The 25,854-nt window shown below is 33.0% G+C and overlaps 1 protein-coding gene across 3 annotated transcripts; it reads right to left on the bottom strand.

Annotated features, from left to right (window-relative positions):
- Positions 1–4,499: 4,499 nt before the first annotated feature.
- On the bottom strand, positions 4,500–25,485 carry LOC113510817 (alpha-tocopherol transfer protein-like). 3 transcript variants are annotated; one of them, XM_052896268.1, is made up of 8 exons: positions 25,302–25,485; positions 16,348–16,454; positions 14,631–14,790; positions 12,463–12,712; positions 11,544–11,654; positions 9,589–9,725; positions 8,560–8,716; positions 4,500–7,961 (listed from the first exon to the last, which is right to left on the bottom strand). In XM_052896268.1, exons 2-7 carry the CDS (start codon positions 16,439–16,441, stop codon positions 8,602–8,604), a joined length of 867 nt encoding a protein of 288 aa, XP_052752228.1. In that variant the 5' UTR covers positions 16,442–16,454; positions 25,302–25,485; the 3' UTR covers positions 4,500–7,961; positions 8,560–8,601. The 3 variants fall into 3 exon arrangements, with proteins under 3 accessions (XP_052752228.1, XP_052752227.1, XP_052752229.1); XM_052896267.1 differs by having other exon boundaries at positions 4,500–8,716; XM_052896269.1 differs by lacking the exon at positions 25,302–25,485 and adding an exon at positions 25,003–25,184 and having other exon boundaries at positions 4,500–8,716.
- Between the last annotated feature and the right edge of the window lie 369 nt (positions 25,486–25,854).

The following is a 25,854-nucleotide window of genomic DNA, read 5'->3' on the forward strand; positions in this document are numbered from 1 at the left end:
AATTCAAATTTATTCGTCCATTTAAATATGATTGAGTAAAAAACATACAAATCTTCAAACATTCAAACAACTCCACAAACTTTCACATCCACTTAATATTATGAATGTAAAAATTAGCTAAGACTAATGTTATTCTGTCACGTTGTAATGGCTGGACGGATTTAAATGAAATTTGGTACACGAGTAAACTATATTATATACTTAACACGCAGAATATTTTATATATTGATTCACGCAAACAAAATTGCTGATAACAGCTATTTTATAATATTAGTAGGATATGATAGTTATTAAATGAATTTTCAAAATTTTTTTTACTTCATTTCTGTACTATTATTACCTTACATATCAATTAAATGAGATAAAAATAATAGTGTATGGTATATCCTTCTCCATGACGAATAAGACATATAAAAATGAAGTAAACATAAGAAAAAAACTTGCTTTATAATTAATGAAGTAATTTGAAAATATTAATCTTTACTAATATTATAACCGCGAATGTGAGTTTGTTTGTTTGTATCTCACTTTATAACAATTTAACGGCTTAACCAATCACTATGAAATTTGGCATACGTCCAACAAGGAATGGAGAAGGATATAGGCTTCTTTTCATCCCGGTTAGTAAACATATCCCATTTATGTGGGGGGAGAGAAGGGATTGTTAGTAATGGGGATTAGTAGCCCCATTGCTAGCAATATACCCTGTCAGGTTGACCTCCGCGTGGTTTCCCCTGGAAACCATCTTAATTGATTTATTGTTAGATTCGTCACGGTGGGCTAACTGACCTGCTTCATCTTCACCTATCATCCCTCATTGGTGCCTCGCCAGTGTACACCGGTAGCGCAGGCGGGGTTACCATTCCATTATTATCCATTAAAAAAAATCCCATTTATGTGGACGACGCCGCGGTAAAAGCTAATAAAGTAATATTAATAAGATTCGAAAAAGTTCACGAACATCATTTCAATGTTGAAACATTTAAAAAAGGTTAATACAATTATCTGGTAACCTTATTCTGTGTTTTATATTACATAGGTGCTTTATACTTGCTATTTATTATACCTATACTTACTACCTATGTTTAAAGTTCAAAATCAATGTCATATTCGTAACCTTAAAGTGTGATACCCAATATGGTTATTAGAGTTCCGTAGGAAACATTTTGTACAATTTTTATGATTATTCATCTCACCCTTAGAACAGAATAGTTTTGTTATAGTGTTATAGTTTAGTTATGTTACAGTTAACAGCTCGATTTTCATGAAAGATACTGATTTTCGAAATAAATGTTTCAGAAAACATAGAACTTTTTTAAAAAATCTTTTTTTTCTTTTGATTGCTGTAGTTATTAATTTTAAACTGTTTTCATTATTTAGCTTAATACTATTTATAGTTTATAATACTCCTTTTGAAAATAAACGATATTTATTAAAAAAATTCATTTTGCACCAAAGATTTTATTTATTACAGAGCCATTTTAATGGCTGAATTTAATTACCATGTATTGTTTATGCCATTATGTATTATGCAAGGGAGCTTATGGTAAAGGGAGTGAGGCAGCAGCGCCTCTCTTAAAACATCACGGAAAGCCAAACTGCAGTTGTCAGCCCACCTACCAAGCGTAGCAACTGCTGGCAAAACCTCCCTTATGGGGGGGGGGGGTTATGTTCAGTAGTGGACAGGTAACATCTGATACAACAGCAACAATATATTATGTATGTACAACCAAGTAGAATATTAAAAACACAATTACGGAACCCTATCACTGTATGATACGTTCTAAGCCCATGATTTTATAATTAAAACCTGCCAGTATCATTCTTTTACTCAAAAAGGTAATCTAGCTTTTAATAAAAATACATAATAAGTAAACCAAGAGTTTACAAATAAGGTGATACATGTCTTAAGTACTTATATTAATAAATAGCTTCTTGCCCGCGCATTTTATTCGCGTTGTTTTCAGAAGTAGGAAAACTAAATAATCGACTCTAGATGGCGCATCAAGATAAAACATACACCAGTTTTTAAGATAGACAACTGTGAAAATTATATTCAATTACATGTAGTAATTTTTGCGCGGTACCGGAACAAACAGACAAACATAGACAGTCAGTCAAAATTTCCAAACCTTATTATTTCAGCATCTATTGGTCTTATTAAGAGTCAACCTAGATTATATAGATGGAGCATCGAGTCCTAAAAAACGAGTCAAACTGATTATTCTGTTATTTCTTGACCGAATTGTACGATTTGTTATTTTTTTTTTTTATTTACAACCTTTTGGAACAATCCTATACTTTTGTCAAAATTCAAGTAGGATGTTTTTTGTAAAACTCTCAGGTAAAGATTGTTAATATCTGTATATTTATTTATATAACATATGTATTAAGGAAAATGAATAGATTTTTATAGTATAGTATAGATGGTAGGTACTTACATTTATACATTTAAGCCAATACATTGTATACTTTACTGTAGTAATAAAAATTATATTATTTTCTTCTTTATTTATTTTGAATTGACAATGAATGTAGGTATCTAATACCTATACGGGATACGGGATGAAAGGGATTGTCAGTAATGGGGTAGGGTACAGTCCCATTACATATATATATTTTATATATCCTAAAAATTCGTCACGATGGGCCAGCTGAACTCCTTTGATTTTCATCTATTATTCTTTACTGGTGCCCCGTCAGTGAATACCGATAGCGCAGACGGGGTTAACGTTTCATCTTCACCCATTAAAAAGTAACTAGGTATTGTATTATACTAGATTACACGGAAACACGACACGTGAAGTTGTAGATATTTAATTGGATGTCAAAGTACAGTAAAGAGACATTGTAACAAATGCAGTCATTATAAACGTTTATTTATTATTGTTTAAAATTACACTGTCATAATTGTTTATTAAGTGGATATATCATTATCTGATCTACCTTGATTTCACTTGCGTCACAGTATACTTAATTTCTATATTAATATTCATTTCACTCCGTAGTGTAACAAATAAACTGACTAGTATTTTTTTTTTGGTAGTTCTGGGTTGCGTAAATGATCCGTCTTCGCTATTGGATACGGGCGGCGAGTCATCTCGAAATATGGGAAATAGAATCAATAATGAATGTAGTAATGAAAATAGAGACAATGGTAACAGTTGGATACGATGGGAGTTGGCAGAGCGAAATCAAATATTGGAGCGATTAACATACGTGACATTACACGAGTGAATGAATATTTATCTATATAAATGTACACATAGGATATGATTAATATGGATAGATTTTTTTTAATGGATGATAATGGAATGTCATCCCAGCTCGCGCTAACGGTATACACTAGCGGAGCTCCAGTGAGGGATGACAAGGCAGGACAGGTGACAAACAAGACAGGTGAGAATGAAAAGGCAGGTCAATTAGCTCCTCGAATGATGAATACATTTGGGATTCAACACGATGGTTTCCATGGGAGAGCAATGGGACTGATAGTTCATATTACTACCATCCCTTCCTCTAATATGGATAGGTTATTGGGGTAAGTAGTGTACTTATTACTAATTGATTTAGTTTTATATACAGGTGACTTTAATAGCAACGATTTGAAAGTAGGAGAATTATTTAGCATTTATAAAAAATATGTTCCACTTGTAAAACTGTAACAATTAATACACTATTGCTTTGCCTTAATGAGTAAATAAAAAAAAACTGAACATTTTTCCTAAAGAAACGACAAAAAATTATTTGCCTTTCATACTTACACTGCGTATATCTTATCATCTATCAAGTTTTTAATGGATAATGATGGGATGGAAACTGACATTTGGACCAGCGTGTTAAATTCAACAAAAATTTAATCACGAAGGTTTCCAGCGGAAACCGCGTGGAGGTCTTTTTATAAGATGATAACAGAATAGTAACTTCGCCTGCGTTCTCTATACGTTCATAAAATCAGTTGCAACCTGCGGCTTTGTTAACGTGAATTAAAGGAAACGTTCCGATTCATCTTTGTACTTACATTTATACAAATCTGTTGAACCGTAAGTATGAAACATGTGTGTTAATGGGTATAGTAACTGGCAGTCCACATCTACGCATATATGGAGTCGAAGGATCTATGAAAGCTGATGAAACACAAGCTCATTTGCTGCATCTAAACTCTCGCGTGAACTGCGAAAACTTGGTTAACTAGGAGGCTCAGAACCTAAACTCATTGTAGTCCTTCCCAGAGGTGTGTGTAGCCACAGTGGTAAACGTAACATTCGATATGCCAATCTTTCGTTTTGCATTTGCCGCTGTCACGAATTAATTTGTTATCGATGTTTTCCATCACAATAGAATTAGTTGAGAATTTTAATCAACACACTAAATTTATGGTGCCGGTCAAAAAGAAACTCACTACCTGTGTTATCTATAATTCATAAAATTATATAATTGGCTACGCATACATACGATTAGGTAAAAATTTTATAGAGTAAGGTAATAAATTAAAACCATTAAAAGAAAACAATATTTATTAACAAATGCATTTTTAAATTATACTGGAATACAAAGACGACACACGTCGTGTAGTTTTTCACAGTCAATTAAAGTAAGAATAATAATTTGAACACAAATTCAAAGTTCCTAGAAATGCCAACAACCACCAGTATTAATAAATATCTTTATTATTATTTATTCTTAAATTTACAAATCACAATAGTCTTGTTCAACTTTTATTACATATTTAGATAAAAAAAGTGTCATTTGTACAGTTTATTTTGTGAATACTCGATGTTTCTAAAAATATAGTATTCTTCTAAAAATAACTTCGTTAAAGAACATATTACAGTACCAAACATAATAGGGTCATAAATATCAACTATGCTAAATCTAAAATAACAATTACATTATTGTTATTAATAACTTTATAATTTGTTAAATATGACCATATATGGTATGTATGTAATAAATCTCTCATGGAGATACTAGTATATCAGCATTATTAAAATACATTTTTTATGTAAAAAATATAATATCAGACTTAATTTGTTTCTTTATTTGTTGAATAAATTTATTTACAGATTTTTATCTTCACACCTCATCTTAGTTTTTAAGACATTTAATAATAAAAATTAATTTTATATATTTTTTTATTTCTTACCAAAATGACCATGGAAAGGTATTGAAATGACTATTTAAATTTTAGTAACTCCACATGCGTTCTCTAAACGGTGAGGATGACAAGAGATCAGTATGTCATAGTCAGTCAGAATAAATCACAATGGTTTCCCAGGAGAACTACGCGGAAGTAGATCTGACAGGGGGTATAGCTAGCAGTGGGGCCGCTAATCCTTATTACTAACAATCCCTCCTCCCCAAACCGCGTCGATGTCCACCTGAGAGAGCATTATTTATTATCGATGGAGATTGCAATTTCCTGTACCTAAGTTTTTGAATGGTTACATGACGAAGTAATAAATATTCAAAGTAAACACATGTTGCAAACAACTCTAATAATAATATATTTACAATACATAAGTATGCAAAATTCTATCAATTCAGTTACATAAATAAAACAGATTCAGTAACAATGCATTTCGTATGAACCGTTAACTGTCTGCTGCTGAACATAGACCTTCCCATAAGGAGGGTGTTGTCCGTAGTTGCCACGCTTTGCAGACGAGTTCGCAATCACAGTTAGGTTTTTGGTAATGTTTTAAGCGGGATGCTGCTGCCTATTCCTCGACCATAAAGTTCCCTTAGTCGCCCCTTGACAAAGAAAGGGGCGATCCATTGAATGCCAGGGCTATATGGCATTTATGCTACAGAAATTAATCTTTTCTATACGTTAATCTAAGGAAGTTTTTATTAATCTGTTTAAACGTTATTGAATGGTTACGTAGTGTTAGCAAACATTAAACAACTCTGCAAAAAGTAAAGTTCATAAAACTAGTTCCAACCCGCGGCTTTGTTAACGTGAATTAAAGAAAACATTCTGATCCATCTTTGTACTTACATTTATACAAATATATTGAACCGTATGTGTGAAATGTGTGTGTTATTAATAGGTATAGAAACTGGCAGTCCACATCTACGCATATCTAGAGTCGAATGTTGTATGAAGGCTAAAGAAACACAAGCTCATTTGCTGCATCAAAACTCTCGCATGAAGTGTAAAAACTTGGTTAACCAGGAGGTTCAGAATCTAAACGCATTGTAGTCCATCCCAAGGGACTGTGGTAATAACTGTTAACTTCTGAACAACTCTAGACTGGCTAGATTGATCATACTCTATGCACAATAGCCCAAGTGTGAGACAAATGGCAGAATGAACAAATAAATATATGGTGAAACCTAAACCGAAATATATCCAAGATATAATGAGGAGCGACCAAAGGAATAAAGCAAAATACAAGTATCTAACAAAGAGAGAGAGAGAGAAGAGAGACCTTCTCTAATCAATTATTCGCTCAGTCTAACATATTGTCAGTATAAGTAACAGAACAGTAGTATACATAAACTAACTGGTAGTTCTCTTATACATATATACAGAATCGGAGGATGTATGAAAGCTATAGATAACAATTCAGTATGACTCACGATAGTTATTATTCAACAACGATAATAGTATTATTATTCTAGAACACTATACCGCTGTGTGTGTGGTCCCAGCGTAGAATAGGCCACCTCTAGGCGAGGCGACTAAAAGAACTTAATAGTCGAGCGATAGACAGCAATGCCCCTTCTTAAAAAATATCATTAAAACCTAATTGCGGTTGCCAATCCGCCTGCCAAACGTGCAACTGCAAGCAAATCTTCTCTTATGCGGAAGGTCTTTGTTCAGCAGTGGATTGTTTACGGCTGTTATGATGATGACGACTATATTACTTCTACAAAGGAACATTCAAATATTTAGTTCCATAAAATTAATAAAATACTAATCTACCCTGTAATATTACATAATAAGTAGTCAATAGTTTCAAGTATTCTATCTATATGGACGGAAATCCATTAAATTAAACACGATGTCAGAAATTGACCGATTTGACATTTTTCACCATTTTATAATTTAATAATTAATTTCCCATTGCTGTGGTAATATTTTAAAAACATTAGAGGCCTTGAACATAGTTAATTACGAAATTAACTTCATCATGGGCAATTGGATCTTTAAAAAGAAGAGAGTCAAATTATATTACCTCTTCACTATAGTTTGATTAAGATTGTCATCATTGTGTTCACATATATTTAATTCAGATACATTTACTAATTATGTATTTATTATTTTATAATAAAAAAAATCAATTTAATATTAGATAATAAGAACTAAAACAATAATTAAAGATAAATTCTTCGAGGTCACTACCAACTGGTAGGGTACCTAGGAGATTTGCTGCATTTCCACGCTGAATGGCTATGGAGATGCGTTAACCAGAAGGCTTCTGGTCGCCAGAGGTTCCTACTAGCCGGCGAGGTATCACTTTATAAAGACTCATGGCCTCGGGACCCCATGGGCCCAGAGTCTCAACTCCAAACGTTGCAAATATATATCCATTTCCAAGGGATGAATATTTATAGCGCTTAATAGTTTCTTGGTGTGTTGAGGTGTATTACTTTTATATTTGTTTATGGACATATTATTATCTATGTATTAACATACTATCTATATATTGTATATATGTAGGTTTTACATATTATATAGTATTTAAACATATGTTTTCAATACTCTCTTACATTACAAATGCCCACTCTAGTCTTCCTATACCAGTGTTAGGTTGACTGGAAGAGATCTCTTTCAGAGATAAGTTCACCTTCGCTCACATTATTTGTAATAAGTAATATAATAGTATTTCTAGGTATTTCTGAGAGCAAGAAAGACTCGTATATAAAAAATAAAATAAATATTATTATTATCTATCCTTTGGTTGTTTTTTTTTTTTTGTTAATCTACGTTTCATGTATTTTTAATCGAGTTCCTGAAAAAATGGAATTGATAAAATGATTATTAATTTATTTTTTATAACGAGCGAATTATTGGAAGTTACGAACATCAAATTGGAGAACTTATAATTCATTCATAGTGATTTTGATAAAAATTTCTATAGGGCCGTCTTTAAGTATATACATATTTTCAGATAAAAAAAGAATTTTCCAAATCAATTTATAACTGACAGAGTTATTTATCAGTTGCAAGCATAAAAAAATGTAAAATCACTGTTTTATTTATAATAATAATAATATTCAATGGCCGAATGTATGTAACCATATTACTTTAAAATGGATGCACTTGTTTGACTAATTCTTTTTTTTTCTGAATTTGTAATTATCAGGACACAGATTGTATGAAAAAAAATATTAAATAAAATATTAAATAAAAATATTACACTCGAGCGAAGCCGGAGCGAACAGCTTGGTTCTAATAAAATGTATCGTATCCATCATGTATTATTGATTCATACGATTATCTATATAATTATATTACAATGTAATAAACCTTTTATTGCCTAAGTGGTCTAGGACTGATCAACAGTAAGCTAGTTACATTCATAGGTATGTGGCAAGAATGACACTTACCCTAAGTCACCCGTAATAAGGTTATCTAAGAATAAGCTATTGCTAATCGATCTCGAGTGTGCGGAATGTTGTATCGGCTGACGAAGGTTGCTCATTTGATGATTTGCTCTTTGATTTTTTCTCTACCCTCCACAAGTTTTCACTTATTAGAGGTTCTCTGTGAAAAATAAATAAATGTAATTTAATAAACTAGTTAGCATAATCATAACGTAAGACATATATACTTTCACCTTTACTCAACCTTTCCTTTCCCGTGAATGTCGTAAGTGACGACTAAGTGAGGGCGAGGGATGGGTAGCAGCGTCCCTTTTAAAACATCTCTAAAGTCTAACACCGGTTGCAAATCCGTCTGCCAAGCATGGCAATTACTGGCAAAACCCCCTTCTTTGCGTAAATAAAGTCCCGGATTCGATTCTCGATCAAGTCAATTTAGGAAACAGTTTTCTGAATTTAGTTTGGATCGGGGTGTTCTGGTTCTGCTAGGTATTTGTTGCCTGGTTCCTAATAACACAGGGTATCCTAGCTTCAGGACCAATTGGTGTAATTATGTGGTACTTGTAAAAATAAACTTATAAAAAATTCCATTTTCATCTCAAATAAACCTCAACTGGGTCTATTACATTATTAGAAATTCTACGTTAAGGCAATATTATTTCATTTAGAATTTTTAATATGTCATTACAATAATGAAACTAAATTAAATTACTAGACGGAGACTTTGTACAAAAGTCGATTACTTGGGTACTTCTGACCCATTCGTGTTTCTACCGTGAAGCAGTTGTGTTTGCATGGCTGTGTTTCGGTTTAAAGGTTGGGATATGGCGTGAATTAACTGGGTACAGAGGAATAACACCTGAGTCCTCAGGAATGGCAACGCATAGGGGGTATCATGGGCGAAACAGTATGCTCTGTTATGTCCATGGTACTACTCATGTCTATAGGCGACGGTTACCACTTTCCATCAGGTGGGCCGTCTGCTTGTTTGCCATTCTAAGTTATATAAAAAAAATTCTATATAATTTCTCGTACCTTTTCCTATCTAATAGTTCCATAACATTCTTCATGTGGTCTTCCATTTTGCCACGTGTACCTCCGTAGTCTTCTGGTAAGTCATCTTTGTCTAGAAACTTGTGGAGTGTGTCCGCCTTCGGTGGGTGGAAGTGTAACTTTAAAAAAAGACACGTAAATGTAAGTTCTACATACAAAAGAAGGATGAATGCATAAAAATTATAAAAATAGCTGATCCAACGGACAACAATCTTCCAAAAGCTAGAAGCTAGAACGTAGAACGTCAGCTAGAAGCTGTATGGTAAAAATAAATGGATTTTTACGTTTTTCCGGACGATGTTCCTAATTATTTTCTTCATAGAAACCTTACTCGAACTTCAACGAATATATAAAAAGAAAAATTCGTTGAATTGATGCAGCCGTTCTCTAATTTTGCACTTTGAGATACATTTAGCGATTAAAATTTATTTATATAAATGGCAATTGAGTACTTTTTCTGTCCATTACACTTTTTATAAATATACAAAGCCGTGTAGTACCGACATATAATGGGTTATACCTTCCATTCTCGTGGGTATCGTAAAAGGTGACTAAGGGAACTTAATGATCGAGGGATGGGCAGCTCTTAAAACATCACTAAAACCCAACTTGTTAATTCAGAGTTCGATACCTCAGTGAAAAGTGGTCGTATCGAACTTTGCAAAAAAACAAATTAAAGCTGAATGAACAAGCTATCCGATCCATATAGTGATTAAGTTGGAAAAAAATTTACCAAGTTCATAGATAAAAAATTTCGAAAAAAAATTTTTTTCGGTGTTCATTAGGATTGAGCGGAACACGTTGCTTGAAAATTTTTTTCATTGTAAGATCTCAAAACTAGAAAATTTGAGCTTTAAAATGCTTTTTTAAAATTTCAGTACGACCATTTTAAGGGAAATACAGCTACTTGAAAAACCTCAAAAAAATTAGAATTTTTTTTGATCCCTTAATTTTTTCCTCTAGTGTATAATAATAGTAGTTATAAATATTCGAAACTTTGAAACCAGTCACGTGCGTAAATTGTAAAATCATTTAATAATAAGTTTTTATTAATTTAATTTAATAGATTTTATTTAATCACTACAGCTCGTTTCAATGCAATTTAATGATAATTAAAATTTGTTGAAATTATCACAGAAACACTCTAAATGACATTAGTAACAAATCGAAATAATTGATCAAATTATAGATTTTTTATGTATTTCTACTACTATTGGCCATCAGTAGACTGTCCTTTACTGCATTTGTCTTGACGACTCCCAGTGGGGAGGTCGTCACTCCATCTAGTGAGATGGAGGGATAAATACATTGCAGGGAGTCAGTGGATCCAGATGACACAGGACCGTTTCTTGTGGCAGTCTATGGGGAAGGTCTATGTTCAGCAGTACACAGATAATGATTAAGGTGATGATGATTAGACTGTCCTTTGGTTGGGTCAATTATTATTTACATTTTCATTAATTTTAATTCAAACACAATTTTTTTTAAAGTGATGGACATACGGATATTTTGCAGTATCGCAGGTAATATAATGTTTAATCGGATCAGCATGTAGTAAATATTACTGTATAGTAAACGATATCCATGTTCAGATTGTAATACACAAAAAAAAATCAACTGCAATTGTGATTAAAAGTTATTTTGATTTAAAAACTAAACTACTTAACCTATTTTAATAACATATGTATGGGATCAATTGGAAACAATATCTTTTCTAATAAACAAAAAGATTTTTCCAAATCTGTTTATAACTGACGGAGTTAACAAACAAAAAATGGTAACAATAATAAAAAAATACAACCGAATAGAGAATCTTCTTATTTTTGAAATCGCTTGAAAAGTCGCTGATGTAAGAACTGGCATTTTAAGAAGACAATATATTATATATACGAGTAAGTATACACTGCACATTATACTACAGTTAAATATTTACTAACCATATTAGTGATGTCTTGTTTTAAGAAAGGTTTCATGAGCCCATATATCTTGTCTATAAACGAAGGAGCGTTCACCAAATGAATCTGCTTCAATCGTATAGGCAACGCATCCTGTAAACATCATACATTTATTATTAGCAAAAACAGAAAATTGTGGGAGATTAACTGGTACGCTTAAATTTCTACCTATGTCCAAAAATAATAATCTTTATTTATATTATATAACAAAGCCCAGTATATCTATACAGGAGAAAGAAAACTTGAAATGAAACCCCATGACGCCTTAAAAGTGGTCACAATATATAAGTTATTCCTCTTGTAAGAAGAGATTTATGACGGGTAGTGGGCTTATTTTTTTTGTACAACTTAGAATAACTAGCCGATGGCGTACCTGATGGAAAGTGGTAACCGTCGCCTGTAATAGAATATAAGTAGCTAGAATAGATAACGTTAATTTTTTAAAATATAAATTATATAAATAATTCGTAACATAAAATACCATACATAACAAGTGACGAATAAACCCCAAACAGTTTTTTGTTTCGCTGTTATATATCTGTAACATGCATTTCTATTGATAAAAAAAAACAATAGAACGTAATTTTTTTTTTCATTTATTTAAAAAAATAAATGGAAAAAAATACGTATATAGGAAAATAAGTACGGAAAATTAAAAACGAGTCTAAATAAGGTTAACTGAGAAATGATAAGTACATAAGTAGTAAGTAATGAGGAATAGAATAATGAGCATAAGAAGACAAACAAAAAGAACAAAGAAAAACAAATAGATTAGTAAGAAAATTGGAAAAAAAGAAAATATATGTTAATGTATGAATAAATGTACATAAGACCTTTGACAAGTAATAGTCGATACACCTGCGACCACAAAGAGTGGGTTCAGTAAAAAAGTATAGCGTACCTCTTGATATTTCGCAAGTTTCCGCGCCACAGACATGTTATACTTCATTAAGAATTTAAGCGTAATATCCTTCACATCCATGATAACTATATCGGAATTCTCCAGATGCTCATCATCCAGTAGCCATGCGTCCGTTACGAGGAAAAACAACTTCACGTCCTGAATATAGTCGTACTGTACGAGTCCGGGATCATTGAGCTGCCATATCCAGAGGTTTCTGTTCTGTGATATCTGGAAACGAGCCAGATTCCTGGAAGATGGTGAAAAAGACTTTAAGGTTTTGTTCAGCAAAAAAAGAACTAGCTTTTTGAGAAAAATAATTTAATATTATACAATAATAATATTATACAATAATAATATTATAATAAAACAAAAAAGGTCTAAAACGTCATTGCTAAATATGGAAATAACCCTCTTTTGTTTTATATTATTGTTTACTATTGTACATGAGGTCGTGTGGGCAAAGTGGTCCTAGCACAAAATAGGCCACTCCTTTCTTTCCTGTGGGTGTCGCAAGAGGTGACTAAGGGAACTTATTGATACAGAAATAGGCAGATGTGTTCCGTATAAAATATCTCTAAAAGCCTAACTGTGGTTTCCAATACGCCTGCCAAGCGTGACAACTACTGGCAAATTCCCCTTATGGGGAAGGCGTATGTTCAGCAGTGGACAGTTAACGGTTGAAATGATGACGATTGTACGAGTGTAACTCTAGAATTGGTAAAAATATTGTGTAAAAACGCTTATAAAGATATACAAAACGGAAGAGGTCCACAATTCACCGGTTATATCATTTTGATATTTCTTTTTCAATTCAACAGTGTTTATTCCTGTGTTATTGTAATTGAAGTCTCTAAGATTTTTAGAGGCGCAAAATCTAAAATTTTCTATATACCAGCCGCTGAATGTGTTTATTAAACCAACCTCCCTTTTGAAGTTGCATAAAATATTCAGCCAAGCCAGATGAACGGAAACGAACGTTTCGCTTGAGTTGTTAGATTCGTAAAGGAAGTCAGATTAATTATTAGTAGACAACAATTGCCTGGTCAAGGTAATTGTTAGTAATTTTTGATAAAACATAGGAATAGCTCTGGTGCTATAAAATTTAGTAAAGTAACTAAATAATATTTATCAGATAGAGTCCATTGCAGACGAGTTTATATTTCAGCTCCTGTTTGTGCATGCTTATCCTTCAAACTGAAGGCTCTTTGTTACATTATATTATATCTCTCTAGATGGCGTACAGATGGTCAAGAATGGATTTAATGATGATAGATAGATAAATATTTCTTGAAAACAAACAATCTTTTTTTTTATACAACTTAGAATGGCAAACATGCTGACGGCCCACCTGATGGAAAGTGGTAACCGTCGCCTAGACATGAGCAGTACCATGGACATAATAGAGTATACTGTTTCGCCCATGATACCCCCCATGCATTGCATGCCATTCGTGAGGACTCAGGTGTTATTCCTCTGTAACCAGTAAATTCACGCCATATCCCACCCTTCAAACCGAAACACAGCCATGCAAACACAACTGCTTCACAGTTGAAACACGAATGGAACAGAGGTACCCAAGTAATCGACTTTTGTACAAAGTCTCCCTCTGGTAATCAACAGTGGTTTGTTACTATAAATCAACATCAAATCAAATCTAAATAAATAAAGATTCTTAAACATATTACACACCCGTGCCGTGTAATCCCGCATAGAAACAGGCCACGCGTTCCTTTCCCGTGGGTGTCGTAAGAAGCGACTAAAGGAGCTTAATGGTTAAGGAATGGGCAGCAGGGTTCCTCTTAAATCATCATCAAAGTTTAACTTCCGTTGCTGACACGCCTGACTAGTGTAGCAAGTACTGGCAGACCCTTCCTTATGGGAGAGGCCTATGTTCAACAGTGAACGGTTAACGGCTAATATTATAATAGTTATAAAAAATATTACACAGCACCATCTAGTCCCAAACTAACAGAAGTTTGTACGATATATACTAAACAAATAATACAAATACTTTTTTAAATAAATTGAACTAGCACAGAAATATAGTAGCTCCTCATAATATTTTACATTTTTTATTTTGAACGAGGTATGTTGTATTCTTATTCTGTTACCGCATAGATAATATAAAAATATTAAAATAAATATATGAGATTGAAGAGACTCACACAATACTCAAAGTTTTCTGCATCTGCGCCGATTGGGGGTCCCTGTTGCTGAACAGGTCCGGTGATGAGGATCTAATGCTGAAGAACAGCTCGGCCGCGGCTTTCGCTTTATCTATATCATAGTAGCAGCTGTGAACGAATCTCCTTAGCAAGTTGTCCTCTGAAAAGAAAAATGAAATCTTTTTAAACTACAAATGCTAATAGCGGGGAAAGGGATTGTTAGTAATGGAGACTGAGAATCCCTTTGCTAGCAATATTGGATATATTGCTAGCAATGGGACCAGGTCGACCTCCTCGCGATTCCCCCTGGAAACTATCATGGTTAATTCCTGATGAATTCATCATGATGGGCTAACTGGCCTGTTTTCATTCTCATCTATCACCCTTCACTGGTGCTCCGCCAGCGTATTCCGTTAGTGCGGGCGGGGATACCATTCCATTTTCACCCATCAAAAAAAAATGCTACTAGCGTGCCCCTTGCTTTTACATAACATTTGCTTCTCCTCTACTTTACGCGAATACAAAGATTTATACATTATCATCATTATCACATAAGACGTTGACTGTTCTCTGCTCAATACGAGTATAGCAACACCACCATAAAATGGTCTTTAATAAAATAAAATAAAAAATAGTTACCACTCTTAGCAGGCGGGTTGGCAACCAAAGTTTGACTGTAGTAATGTTTTAAGAGGGACGCTGCTGCCCATCTCTCAACTTTTCTCTTAATCACCACTTATAATACCCAAAGGAAAGGAAGAGGAAGCCCATTATATGCTGGAACTACACGGCAGACCATATTTTAGTAAGTAGTAATTATATAAACTAACTGTCACGTGATATGACCCGGGAGTTTCGACTCTCGGGTTGAGACTCAATAACAGGATTGAATCAGAATACATAACAAGTAACAAATTCACGCGGACAAACTTCTAGTTTCCGAGAGGGATTGTTAATAATACGGCCTATCAGTTTTATTGTTAGCAATGTACCCTGATAGGTCGAGCTCCATGTGATCCCTCCTGGAAACCATCGTGCTTAATTCCAGGTATATTTATTACGGGTAACTGATCTGCCTTTTCATTCTCACCTATCATTCCTCAATGGTGCCCCGCCAGTGTATACCAACAGCATGAGCGCGGTTGCCATTCCATTATCATTAATTAAAAATAATAATAATAAACTAGTTTCTAACTAGTAATTAATGTGTACTCAATTTCAAGTTCATTAGGTGAATGTTACTGTACGCACAGTCGCCAATCGATAACTTTATCGCAGAATCAGTATTATTACGCGTCGCCATCGCTATCCATACACACACAGCCATTATGTCCATTCATGTTGGCCTATATATCAATATAGGTCAAATGCATAAACGTAACGGCTATTTGTCTATAAAGATTTCAAAGTAACCTGTCAATATTCTCAGTTCGTTGCTAGTCCAAACTATTTATTTTACTACTTTCAAAAAAGCACTGAAACAAGAAAAGAACTCATCTTTTTAAAAAACCGTCTCGGAGATTTACGATTTATTCAGTATTTTTTTTTTTGCAACGGAACATCTCCTAACTCTAACTGCCATATTTTACTAAATACTAAATACCAGCCTTCAGAGACGAAAGGAGAAGGGCGGAATCTAAATAAAAACAATAACCTCACGTAATTAATATTGTGATAATTTCTTATCAAATGTTATGTTAGGATTAACTTCACTAACCTAGACCTTTGGATAACTGTAGCTCTTCGTAAGCCCATTTCCGCATTTGTTGAACAAGTTCTTGCAATTCTTCTGGACTCTTGTTCTCCGTCATATTTCAAAGTTTTCTGTAATTAAATGTATTTTTTTTAATTCTAATTATTTTATAGCAATACAAACATTATATTATAAACATAAAATTTCCACTCATTACAAATTATCATGAAATTCGTAAAACATTCGGGATGTTGTCTCGTTTACTTATTTATTCTAATAAAGTTTTATTTGTTTTCGTTACAATTATTTAATAATAAAATAATATACATATTACAAACTCCTTTGTAATTTGTATTTCCAATATTGTATTCTTTTAATTATTCATACAACGTCGTTATTATTATTACACGAACCGGCGTTTTCTTTATTACAATCAGTTCACAATAATACATGTAAGTAATATGGTAAATGGTAAAATATATTTTGTAAAAAAATAACATATTTTACTAACATTACTAATATAAATGTGAAAGTTTTAGAAGATATTTGGATATTTAATCATGGTAAAAAAAATTACAAACCAAAATTCTAAGATAATTAAAGAGAGATTCTTTGACTTTTTAATTTCCCATGGAAACGGCCGAAAATTATGTCGATTGTACTTTCTGTTTTCAAGTTTTATTCTATACGTGTTATAAAACTCTTAATTCAATTACAAACTATAACAAAATAAGCACTATAAATATTTTATACGTTCAACCACCTGCGACGTAAGGAGCGATCGACAACGAATCAAGAAATGATACAAACTACCTTTTAATGTCTTTACTAGAAAGAAACTGTGCAAAGTTGTCCACATGGGTATTGATTCTCAACTTAACGTACTTATATGGCTGTTTTTTGTGTCTTAAATTTGATAGTTGGGTAAGACATGCAGACTTACTGAAAGTGTATGAGTGAGTGTGAATGGATCCAAAGAGAGGGGGCAGGATTATTAGTAATGGGGAGTTATGACCCCACTGCTAGCCTTTATAGCCACGGTAGTTTACCTAACAAAATAAACGTGGTAGTTTCAGTTTAATCCCTCCTAAAAACCGATTTGGAAAATTTCTTTTTTATCTGAAAGGATATACTTACAAATTTGTCTAATACCAATTTTATCAAAATCGGTATAGTAGTTTAGTTCTACTGAATCAAAAAAATTAGACATAAAGTCATTTTTATTAACATGGTCCATTAACTGTTAATTTCTAAATCCAAGTTTTATAAAAAAAAGCATATCACTTTGATGGGGTATACGCTGCGGTATCAGACAAACCAAAAAAATTCCGAAATAAAACACCACGTACAAAAGAATGAATACAATGTAAAAAAATCTTTGCAGTACTAAATGTTTCAAATGCTAGAACCTAACTTCAAGGGAATTAAACTATAACGTGTTTTAGAACACAGTACCATCTAGTACAGACATTAGAATTAAAACAAATCGACAATAATTGTATCTCCGCACAAATCATTACGTAAACCTAATTAAACCTTTTTTAATATACACATACAAATATATAAACAATCAATTTATAAATACGATAATGGCGCTTTCAACAACTTAAGACAAAGCACTTAAAGATAATCTGACAGGATCGTGTAAGTTAAGATTAGCCGAGTGCGAAAATAGCGTTTCCAAGTATATTTATAGCTTCATTACTCCGACCTACGACATTGACCTCCGACCCATCTAATTTAGCTAACGATAATTCTTAATTTCCACAAGCTGACCTAACCTAGATGTTATATAATAAACCATTGTTACAGTTACTTTTAGTTCTGCACAAAATGCTTTTTATTTTTGCCTTGCCTCTGGATACCGAGCGTTTGAAGAAGATCGATTGTCATCAATGTTGACTTGTTTAGGGAAAAAATACTTACTTCAAGAACTAATGTACCTTGAAGTACGTAATTAAGATAAAACGGAATGTCTCTGTAGGTATACGTCTAAATAAGACAAGTAATAGTACTAGTACAGTATTAGACTATGTGTGGCAATAAGAAGGTCAGACTAATACAACTAGCTCAGATGAATGAAACCTTGCATTGAGTCGAAATATAGCAGTTAATCTAGGACAGAGATGAATGAGCACGATTGTTGGACAGAAAGAGGATTAACACTTTACGTTTTTATTACTTTTTAAAACAGATAATATTCATACGATGCACCTATAAGGCAATAAGATAAGACTTATAAAGATTGTGCGCTAAATTAAATAAGGATTTCTCTTGCAAAGCTAAATTTTTTTTTCTAAACATAAGGTAGACGCAAAAGATGAAGGGTGATGGGTTTATGTTATGTATATTTAGTAGGTCCCTAATAATTGTTACCTCAATTAGTAGAGGTTAAGCTAAGAGGCCTTGTTATAACACCATAGCTGTATCTATCTACAAATACCTAATTATATACATATAATTACCACAATACTGCAGCTTGCACTGTATACCGTAGCAAATAGAGAGCTGGTTAGGTAATCCGTGATTTCTCAGTATTATTCTTTACGTCATTAGCTTGTTTGACATTTTTAACATGAAAAACAGGTTTGTAAACTCTATTGTTCTATCTGAATATTAAAAATAATATTTTTCTTTTGCTTATAAATGATAATGAAATGATAATTCCGCTGGCACTATACACTGGAAGGATACCAGTGAGGCGAAACGTAATACAGTTGATTCGTCGTGACGAATTCAACAGAATTTAAGTACTTACAATGATTCACAAGAGGGACTGCGTGATGGTTGACTTGAAATTGACACATCGCAACTACCTCAACGAATACAAAATTGAAATGAAATTTAAAAAAGCCTATTGAATCTATAAAGCTCTACTGATCTTATTTTACTTGTATTTATGGCATAAATTTAAATATATCATTTATATATGTACTCGTATATGGTAATAATGTTCATCATCATTTTCATCATCATTCATCCGTCCACTGCTGCACATAGGCGTCCTCCATAGACTGGGATTACCATAAAAACAGTCTTGAGGCACCTGCATCCACAGACTCCCTGCAATGCATTTGGGGTCGTCACTCCATCTAGTGTTGGGAGGGGGGTCGATTTATGTTATTGTACGAGTATTGTACAGGTTCGCTACTAAAGAACCTTTTCTCCCCATCGGTTGTCAGTTCGTCAAACTATGTGACCAGCCCATTGTCACTTCAGCTTGATTATCCTTCGGACTATCGGTGTTCCTGTCGGTGGCATTGCTCTATCGAAATAGGTAGGTATGAACATAATAAATATATATTACTGGTTATATTATAATATTTATAAAAACATTAACAATGTAATTTACAAGTAAATATAATAGAATATTATTAATGTCATTTAGTTCTAAACTAAGTAACCCAAAATAGAAAATACCCAGATTAATAGAAACCGAAATAGTCTTGAATTCATTTGTTTGTATTGTATTGTGCGGGAATCGAACCACCAATCATTGAAATGGGACATAATGTGTTAAACGGTTGAACTACGAAGGTCATCAACACAACAAGGAATTAATAGTGAAAAATATTTAAATATAGACTGTAACAATACGATAGTAGAATATGTTACATCATAACTGTATTTTCCTTTAATATTATATCGTGTAATATATGAATTTAAATTATACAACAATTTCAAAATTATTATTTTGAGCAACCATGTCATTTATATGTATTTGGTTACTTCGAGAGAATAAAAAAATAATATTTACACGTGACTGTCTTAATAACAATCCAGTATTTCAAGACGACTTGTAAGTAAATAAATTCACGTGTAAGTAATAACTAATAATTCTAGGGTATTTCAGGGCATATAAATATATAAATCCACGTGTAACTAATAATTAATAATCCTAATTAATATTATAAATATGAAAGTAAGTTTGTTAGTTTGTTACTTCTCAGTGCCTTAACAACCGTTGTGACGGAGTTTGATATACTCGTAACGTATAATTGGAGATTTAAAATAATATAGGCTGTTTTTTATTATCGGCATAAAAGATATATAAGCTTAGCTAAGTTTGAAATTTTATGGGTCACATAGTTTACACGTAAATTTAAATTTTTACAAATCCAAGCGTCGTAATTCAAACACTTAGGAATTGTCAGTGCAAAAATATTTTTGTTGTAATTGAAAAAAAAAAAACTTAAAAAAGAAGATTTCATTTTGTGTTTATTTGTTGTATTATTTGAGAAACTAAGAAATTACTCAAATAATTTTAAAAATAGTTTCTGTTTTAACTGCAAAAAAGGATAAATCTAAAGTAAAGTATCTCTGCCTATCCACGTTATACTACTTCTATGTAGGTACTTCTCAGTTTGAAATAAAAGTCGTGAACTTTTTCAAGACAAAAATATGCGCTGAATAAACTTCGGAATGTAGTGAAAGAACACGACATGGATTATTTAGTAGATGTCGTGTCTACGCCATATTGGACCTATACCTACTATCCTATGTACCAGTACAAGTAATCTATATGAATAATATAAGGACTATCCGGGTTGAATCAAGAATTTCGAACTTTTTTCGATGTAAACGTAAATATTGCTGGTCTAACGATTTTTGTATTACGTACTCGAAGGAAGGGCTTTAATACCAGAGGGCGAACCGTCATCATCATTTCAGCCGTTAACCGTCCACTGATGTAAATACTTATAAGCCTAATAATAACAAGGTGAAATTTGCCAGTATACATAGTTACTACGCTTACCAGGCGGGTTGGCAACCGTAGATAGGCTATTAGAGATGATTTAAGAGGCGTTGCTGCCCATCTCTTTAACATTAAGTTTCCTTAGTCGTCTCTTACGACACCCATAGGAAAGAAAGGGGTAGCCTATTCTATGCCGGGACCACACGGCTACGGAAAAGTCATCTACTTAGGTACCACAAACTCACACGTGTATACAACGCAGCAACTATGTCTGCACAGCTGTGTTTCAGTTTGAGGGGTGAGATAAGACAGTGAAATTACAGGATACATAGGCATACCATAGTCCTCAGGAATAGCAAAACATGAAGAACATTATGGACGTCACAATATAATCTGTGACGCCCTTGGTGCTGTTCATGTGTACAGGCGATGGTTACCAATATTGAAATGAGGTAATGACCTTTTTTCCCATCAATGTGCAGAGGAACCCAATATATAGGATCGGTTCTATATTTTTTTTTAATAAGTGATAATGGAATGGTAACCCTGCCTGCACTATCGGTATATGTTGGCGGGGCACCAGTGAGCGATGATAGGTGACGATAAAAGCAGGTCAATTAACCCATTGTGACGAATTCCTTTAGAATTAACCACCATTTCTAGGAGGAACAACGAGGAGGTCGACCTGATAGGGTGTATTGCTAGCAATGGGTCAGTTAGACCGCATTACTAACAATCCCTTCCCCCCCCCCCCTGTGTCTATATTATCCATGCCTAATACAGTTTTTTGTTACAGTGGTGCTATATGCGCAGGTATATGCATAATTATGACGACATGCGGTAGTATAAAATAAATATGACGGTCATAAACTGTCAAACAATTTTTCGTTGCGCTCCGTTGTTATTATGAAAGAAAACCTACTTATTTATGAGAGTGAAATTGAAAAATCGAATTTACGTAAATACATGAAACTGGTAAATGCTCATACTGTAAACATTTTAGAAAAGAACGTATGTCCTTCAAGTGAGATAGATTTTATTGCAGTTATTCCAGTGAATTGAGTAGGTGCCTATAAAGATTAGATTGCATCGACAATTTAAATTATACCTACTCGTATTTAATTTGAATACATCTGATGCATATCACTACAATTGAAATATTCATTTAGGTACTGATCATCATCATCATTATATTAGCTGTTCTGTTCACTTTTGAACATAGACCTCCTCCATAAAGGGGGGGGGATGCCAATAGTTGTCATGCTTGGTTTCAACCACAATTTGGCATTGGTGATGTTTTTGGAGGGATGCTGCTGTCCATCCATCGATCATTAAGTTATGTTAACTTACTCGCCTTTTACGACACCACAGGATAGGAAGTGGTGGCCCATTTTTATACGGGCATTCTATTTAGGTAATGATATTCCACAATAAATCTAGACACACGTCTACAATGCTAACATTCATGATAACTGAGAATAAAGTAAGGTCAGTCGGACCATAGTGAGGAATTCAGCTGGAATTAAGTACGTATATTATCCACCAGGTAGGTGGATGGCTTAGCATCATCTGTACTGACCAAAGCACACACGTATAGCGTACTTACATACTAACATCCTTTCTCCATACTCCATACGTGGATTGGCAACTATAATGCTTTATAATGTAACAATTTAATTTATTTTGTCGCTTAGGACGTACTCTGGAATGACAAAATAAATTAAATTTAATTAACTTTTGTATCATTTTTGTAACTAGTGCAATAAAATGTAACATCAATAAATTTATTAGTTAACAAAATACTTGTAATTTAAAAATATTATTACAGATAAATATGTCTAATTCAATTTAAAATAAATATTTATATGTCTTTATTTATTTATTCATTAGTACATGTACGTGTACAAGGCGGACTTAATGCTAAAAACAGACTCTCCCAATTAACTTAAATTCAAGTATAAATTTAAATAAATCAATTCCAGTCATTTTGTGATTTTCTATTAGTAATATCGCGAATATTACTTTGTATGACGGTCGCGAACGGAAGTTGCCTGTCTATTATGATTTCGATTCAATACTTCAAACAATATTACGTATTTCGTAAATCTACGAATGAGTAAATTATTTATTTAAAGCAACTATTCATTAAAATATATGTCCTTACAATAGCGCACCTATATTTTATGCAAGATATAAATATAGCGATATCGTAACATTTTATTTAGTTATCTTGCCAATAGACATCACAGATTTGCGGAAATAACTGCTAGTCCATGTCTAGTAGTCCAGTCCGTACAAATAATGTGTTTTCTTTGCCTAAACTTTATGTATCCATATACTTTATTTGGATCTTGCTTGTAAAAGGTATAACCCAAGCCCTATTAGCGTATTTAAGAAATTCCAGGAAGTGTCGTGACCCTTAAAAAACCCAATATGTTTTCTTAGACATGTCTTTGTGTAGCTTTGCTTGCATCCTGGGATGGGCACCAGACAATTCTAGAGTCCCCCTCCCCCCCCCCCTTTTAAATACGACTATGAGCGCAACCCGTTCTGTTTCGGTCCAATTATAATTTCTCAAGTTTTTCACAGTACGAGTATACCGGTTCAAATATAACATACGGAAGAAGGGACGTAATAGATCAAATAGCCCCATTACTAGCAATATACCATATCAGATCGACCTCCATGTGGTTCACCCTGGAAACCATCGTGACAAAATCTTGTTGAATTTGTCATGTCAGCCCTCATTGGTGCCCGGCCAGCGTATACCGATAGCGTAGACAGGGTTACCATTCCATTATTGTGCAATAAAAAGCATGCATGATATTTTCTTTCTTTTTTTATTAATTCGACAATGCATGATACGTTTGTCCTCGAGAACGTCAACCCATAAGGAATATAATAGGTGCCAGAATATATTTAGTTACGTCCAAAATCTTTGATTACGTCTATGGTGCTGTTCATCATAGACAACAGACAACATACTGTTTTCCATCAGGTAAGCTATCAGCTATTTTGCTATTCCAAGTAGGTAGCAGTTAATAAAAAAATACATATTTTCACGGAAATTAGATAATACTTATACAAACCCAATGCCTATGGGAAGTTTTTATATTTTCCTGCGAGACTGATATATTTCATATACCAAAAAAATATCTCAGGTTACTTATGTTAACCAATTAAAATTTCATCAAAATTACTATTCATATACAGCCAATTTTGCGTAATACCTTCACAGACAGAGAAACAAGAATTGATGCTTTATTATTAACCTGTATCGATGATATCTAAATCGATGACTTACTGTATATACTCTCTATACTGACTTATCTATACTGTTGTTACAATGTTTAATAAATACATATTCCAAGAACAGGAACAACCTGTTATCTATTGTTTTATTATATGTATTTGGTAAATAGATAAAAGGTTTAGTTTAATCACGTTTCATAATTTAAGAACTTGTTTTATATAAAAGGAATTATAAACATAATAACATTTTAAAGGTATAAACTCTATTAAATATAAAAAGATTTGTCAAATTCAGTTCCGACAGGTATATTTAGGATTCTCCATTTTAAGATAGATCTATATTGTTTTTGTGAGAACTTTACAAGGTTTTATATAATCATGATTCATGTTCAACGTAATTACTAATAAAAAGGGTCGTGTTATCTTCGTGAGCTGTCGGTAATTCCATGAACAAAGTACCTATATTTATTCTTTAACAGTATTGCAAATAAATAATCTGTACGCAATATGGTTAGGAAAAAGGCCCAATTTCTAGAATCAAATCTATATTGGTTTCGATAATTTATGTCAATTCGTTGTCTTTTTTTATGCAACTTGCAATAAAAATAGACTGACGATTCACTTGACAATAGGTAAGTGGTAACTGTGTATACTAATATTTATTCCATAACTTGTCGTAAACAAAACGAGTTTAACCTTTATCTTAAAAAAAAAAAAAAAACTTTACCTACCTGTACAATATTTAGCGTGGGTAAAACATTTTCCTGATATTATTTCCGATATATGATGCAATATATATTCGCGATAAAACACGTAAATAATTCTCGCAAATACATTTACATGAGTGGTCGAAATTATATTTTATATCTAGTATTTCCTTCATCGTGTAATGTGTTGAAACTGCGACGCACGTCAGTTTTAAAAATATGAACCGGTTCGTCCATAACAGTTAAATACGTACACAATACCTGAGTGAATACTTTATAACTATGTAAACGACAATTACCGGGTGGGAACAAGCAAGACTTACATTTGTTGTTGACCTCCCCGAACAAGTTGTTCCGTGGACTGGTTTGATTCACCTTCAATTATATTTTTTATTCTTGTTTTGTTTGATTTTGGAGACGTCAAGTTTAGATCGCGGGCAAATCGGCACTGTCTCTGGCACTGTCGAGTTGACTGTGTCGTACTAACGCGCATTAGGTACTGCAAATAATAAAGTACCAGCAACAGCGCAAGAGTGCTCTCTCGGTACAGATATCATCAAAAGTGCTTCAAATATTTTAAAAAATATTTATATTGTAAAAAACGCTTTTGAAGGCCGGTTATGCGTGAGTGAAGCAGCCAAATTTCATATTTCATAATACTAGTTATATATATTTGGGTCTTCTGGACATTGATAGTGGAAAAAATTAATTCATTTCGACTGGGTTTCGGCATTTTTATTATTCTCGAAAATCAGTGCTCAACATAAAATGTAGCGAGCAACTCTACCTAATTTACTTTTCAGTTACTATACTACTAAAGCATTATCTTAATTTATGAACCTAATTATAAGAAAAGTCTGATTACACTCAATAACA

Source organism: Galleria mellonella, unplaced genomic scaffold, assembly GCF_026898425.1.
Source record: "Galleria mellonella isolate WM207_F2 unplaced genomic scaffold, CSIRO_AGI_GalMel_v1 utg32, whole genome shotgun sequence".
NCBI classification, from domain to species: domain Eukaryota; kingdom Metazoa; phylum Arthropoda; class Insecta; order Lepidoptera; family Pyralidae; genus Galleria; species Galleria mellonella.

Excerpts from the sequence above, each read along its gene's own strand:
- LOC113510817 (XM_052896268.1), bottom strand. The coding sequence starts at position 16,441 with ATGACGGAGAACAAGAGTCCAGAAGAATTGCAAGAACTTGTTCAACAA. Across the intron at positions 14,791-16,347 it reads ACAGTTATCCAAAGGTCTAG|AGGACAACTTGCTAAGGAGA; the intron begins GTTAGTGAAGTT and ends TTTTCTTTTCAG. Across the intron at positions 8,717-9,588 it reads GAACTATTAGATAGGAAAAG|AGAACCTCTAATAAGTGAAA; the intron begins GTACGAGAAATT and ends TATTTTTCACAG.